This window comes from Lepidothrix coronata, unplaced genomic scaffold (genome assembly GCF_001604755.1).
Source record: "Lepidothrix coronata isolate B3197 unplaced genomic scaffold, Lepidothrix_coronata-1.0 Scaffold34, whole genome shotgun sequence".
Classification (NCBI taxonomy): domain Eukaryota; kingdom Metazoa; phylum Chordata; class Aves; order Passeriformes; family Pipridae; genus Lepidothrix; species Lepidothrix coronata.
Window position 1 is genome coordinate 534808 of NW_016690214.1, and position 3233 is coordinate 538040.

The 3233-nt window shown below is 66.7% G+C and overlaps 1 protein-coding gene and 1 long non-coding RNA gene across 2 annotated transcripts in view; both read right to left on the minus strand.

Annotated features, from left to right (window-relative positions):
* Positions 1-2832, minus strand: part of LOC108495872 — a 27415-nt gene extending 24583 nt beyond the window's left edge. Inside the window, exon 1 of the long non-coding RNA XR_001874257.1 lies at positions 2767-2832. This is a non-coding gene — a long non-coding RNA (uncharacterized LOC108495872). The remainder of the gene's footprint in view (positions 1-2766) is intronic.
* Positions 7-2759, minus strand: ACTG1 (actin gamma 1). Its single transcript, XM_017812038.1, has 6 exons — positions 2625-2759; positions 2110-2240; positions 1787-2026; positions 1044-1482; positions 585-766; positions 7-505 (listed from the first exon to the last, which is right to left on the minus strand). Exons 2-6 carry the CDS (start codon positions 2230-2232, stop codon positions 362-364), a joined length of 1128 nt encoding a protein of 375 aa, XP_017667527.1. The 5' UTR covers positions 2233-2240; positions 2625-2759; the 3' UTR covers positions 7-361.
* Positions 2833-3233: the final 401 nt, after the last annotated feature.

The window sequence follows — 3233 nt, forward strand, 5'->3', positions numbered from 1 at the left end:
CAGGAAACCTGGAATATTCCACACGGGATGTACGGCAAACTCTGGCTCCAAATACCCTGTACAGAGCGGTCCCGGGGCCGCTGTCAGTGTGGGGGGGCCCTGGGATGGAGAAATCCCGGGATCGGGGAGCCCCGGGGAGCCCGATCCGTACAGGGTATGAGCTCGGGGAGCGGCTAACTCGGTTACAACAAGGTCAAATCAAGTGACAGCGCGCCCATCCACGTGTCTAACATCAGGTACAGACTTCCCAAGGGCAGGATTTCTTTTGGAAGAAGGCTTATTCCAGTTGCAGGAGGCTGGCATGAGGTGTATGGATGCCTGGGCACAGCTCCCGGGCGTGGCAGCGGGGCCCGCAGTCCGTTTAGAAGCATTTACGGTGCACGATGGAGGGGCCGGACTCATCGTACTCCTGCTTGCTGATCCACATCTGCTGGAAGGTGGAGAGGGACGCCAGGATGGAGCCGCCGATCCACACGGAATATTTGCGCTCCGGCGGGGCGATGATCTGCGGGAGAGGAGAGAACAGTGGTCAGGGCACAGCCAGAGCCTTCCCTTCACCCCTCACCCCCCGGAGCCCGTCCCACCTTGATCTTCATGGTGCTGGGGGCCAGCGCCGTGATCTCCTTCTGCATCCTGTCGGCGATGCCGGGGTACATGGTGGTGCCTCCAGACAGCACCGTGTTGGCGTACAGGTCCTTCCTGATGTCCACGTCACACTTCATGATGGAGTTGAAAGTGGTCTCGTGGATGCCACAGGATTCCATGCCTGGGTGGGGAGGAGAGAGGGGCAGGTTCGTTAGTGCCATCCAGGATGCCCAAGAGCCCACCGACCACCTTGTCAGTGCCACCCAGCCCCCTTTCTGCCACAAAGCAGCTTGTTACTACTAACCCAGGACCCCTCAGTGCCCACCCACCACACTGTTAGTGTCAGACAGGTCCTTGTATGTACCACTCAGGACCTCTTGGTGACGCATCCTGAACCCAACCCCTCCCCTCCACCCTCAACCCCACCCCACCTGGAGCTGACCCTGCCCCCCACATACCCAGGAAAGAAGGCTGGAAAAGGGCCTCTGGACACCGGAACCTCTCGTTGCCGATGGTGATGACCTGCCCATCGGGCAGCTCGTAGCTCTTCTCCAGCGAGGAGGAGGAGGCGGCCGTGGCCATCTCCTGCTCGAAGTCCAGGGCCACGTAGCAGAGCTTCTCCTTGATGTCCCGCACGATCTCCCGCTCGGCCGTGGTGGTGAAGCTGTAGCCCCTCTCTGTCAGGATCTTCATGAGGTAGTCGGTGAGGTCGCGGCCGGCCAGGTCCAGACGCAGGATGGCGTGGGGCAGAGCGTAGCCCTCGTAGATGGGCACGGTGTGGGTCACACCGTCCCCAGAGTCCATTACAATGCCTGTGGTGCGGCCAGAGGCGTAGAGGGACAGCACGGCCTGAATGGCCACGTACATGGCCGGGGTGTTGAAGGTCTCAAACATGATCTGGAAGGAGGAAAAGTCAATTAGCAGCAGGTCCCCAGCTGGGCGTGTGCACTCAGTGTTAGAACACACATGCTTGGCATGCAGAGCAACCCGGTGTGTGAAGGGAAAGCCAAAAAGGATGCAGGCAGAAACACAAATGAAAGAACCTGAGGCGTCAGGGGAGAAATGCCAGGAGAACAGAACCCTGAAAATGTCGGGAGAAACAAAACAAAAAAAAAAGAACAAAATATTCAGGTTTCAGATGTAACGAAGGAGGTTCGTGAAGATGAGTGAGGGGGGCCGGCGGGCGGGGGGGGCACGGTACCTGCGTCATCTTCTCTCTGTTGGCCTTGGGGTTCAGGGGAGCCTCTGTGAGCAGCACCGGGTGCTCCTCGGGGGCCACACGCAGCTCGTTGTAGAAGGTGTGGTGCCAGATCTTCTCCATATCGTCCCAGTTGGTGACGATGCCATGCTCGATGGGGTACTTGAGGGTCAGGATGCCCCTCTTGCTCTGCGCCTCATCCCCGACGTAGCTGTCCTTCTGCCCCATGCCCACCATGACGCCCTGCGGAGCCGAGCGGGTGAGTCAGCGCCGCCCCCGCCCCGGGCCCGGCCCGGCCCGCGCCCCGCGCCCCCCGCCCGCCTCACCTGGTGCCGGGGGCGACCGACGATCGAGGGGAACACGGCGCGGGGCGCGTCGTCCCCGGCGAACCCGGCCTTGCACATGCCGGAGCCGTTGTCGATGACGAGGGCGGCGATTTCCTCTTCCATGGCGGAGGCTGCGCCGGGAGGGAGGGAGGGAAGGGAAAGGGCCGGGTCAGCGGCCGCCGCGGCCCCGGGAGAAGCCGCTGGCTGCGGGCCATGCCCGGCCCCCCCCGCCCCGATGGTCCCTCCCGTTTGAATCGCCCGTTTGAATCTCCCGCGCGCTGACGTCACCCGCCGCCTGCACCAATCGCGGCGCGCCCCCCCGCACACCCCCACCTGCCCGGACCCACGGGCGAGACCATCCCAGCGCGGAACGGGGGGGGCGGGGGGGGGACACCCCACACGGCCGCAGCCCACCGCGGGGCCGGGCGAGACCGAGCGCCGTAAAACCCCCACTGCACCCCCCGAGGAACGCGGGGGAAGGGGCGGCGCGGGCGCGGTGCGGGGCCGTGCGGTACCTGCTGCGCGGGGGTCGCTGCTGTGGGCGATGCGGTGACGGTGCCGCCTGGTCCGGTGCCGCCGGCTGAGTGAGACCGCCCGGCTGCCAGCCCCGACTTTTTATACCCGGAGGGCGACGGCCCCACCCTCCCGGCCGAGAACATCGCCATATATGGAGATCTTTCAGAAACACGCGCTTCCATTGGTCGGCGCGGCCCAGGCCACGTGGGGCGGCTGCCGGGCTGGCCCCGCCCTCTCGGCACCCCGGAACCTGCATGGGGCGGGGGGGGCCGCGGGGGGGGCGACCCCCGGCCCCGGCGGGACCCCCCGATCCCGGCGGGACCCCCCGGCTCGGGCACCCCCGGGCAGCGCCGGGCACCCCCCCGGCAGCGCCTCCGGGGCGGCCGGGGCCCCGCGGGCCTGGCCGGGCCGGGCCTGGCCCCGCACCCCGAAGGTGGGACCGCGCCCCCCGCCCCGGGCAGCACGTGCACCCCACCCGGGCACCGGGACCCCCCCGCCCGGGCACCGGACACGCCACCCCTTCCCACGGCACCTGCACCCCCGCCTTGGCACTGGGACCCCCCACCCACCTGCACCCCCACCCACAGCACCAGGACCCCCCACCCACA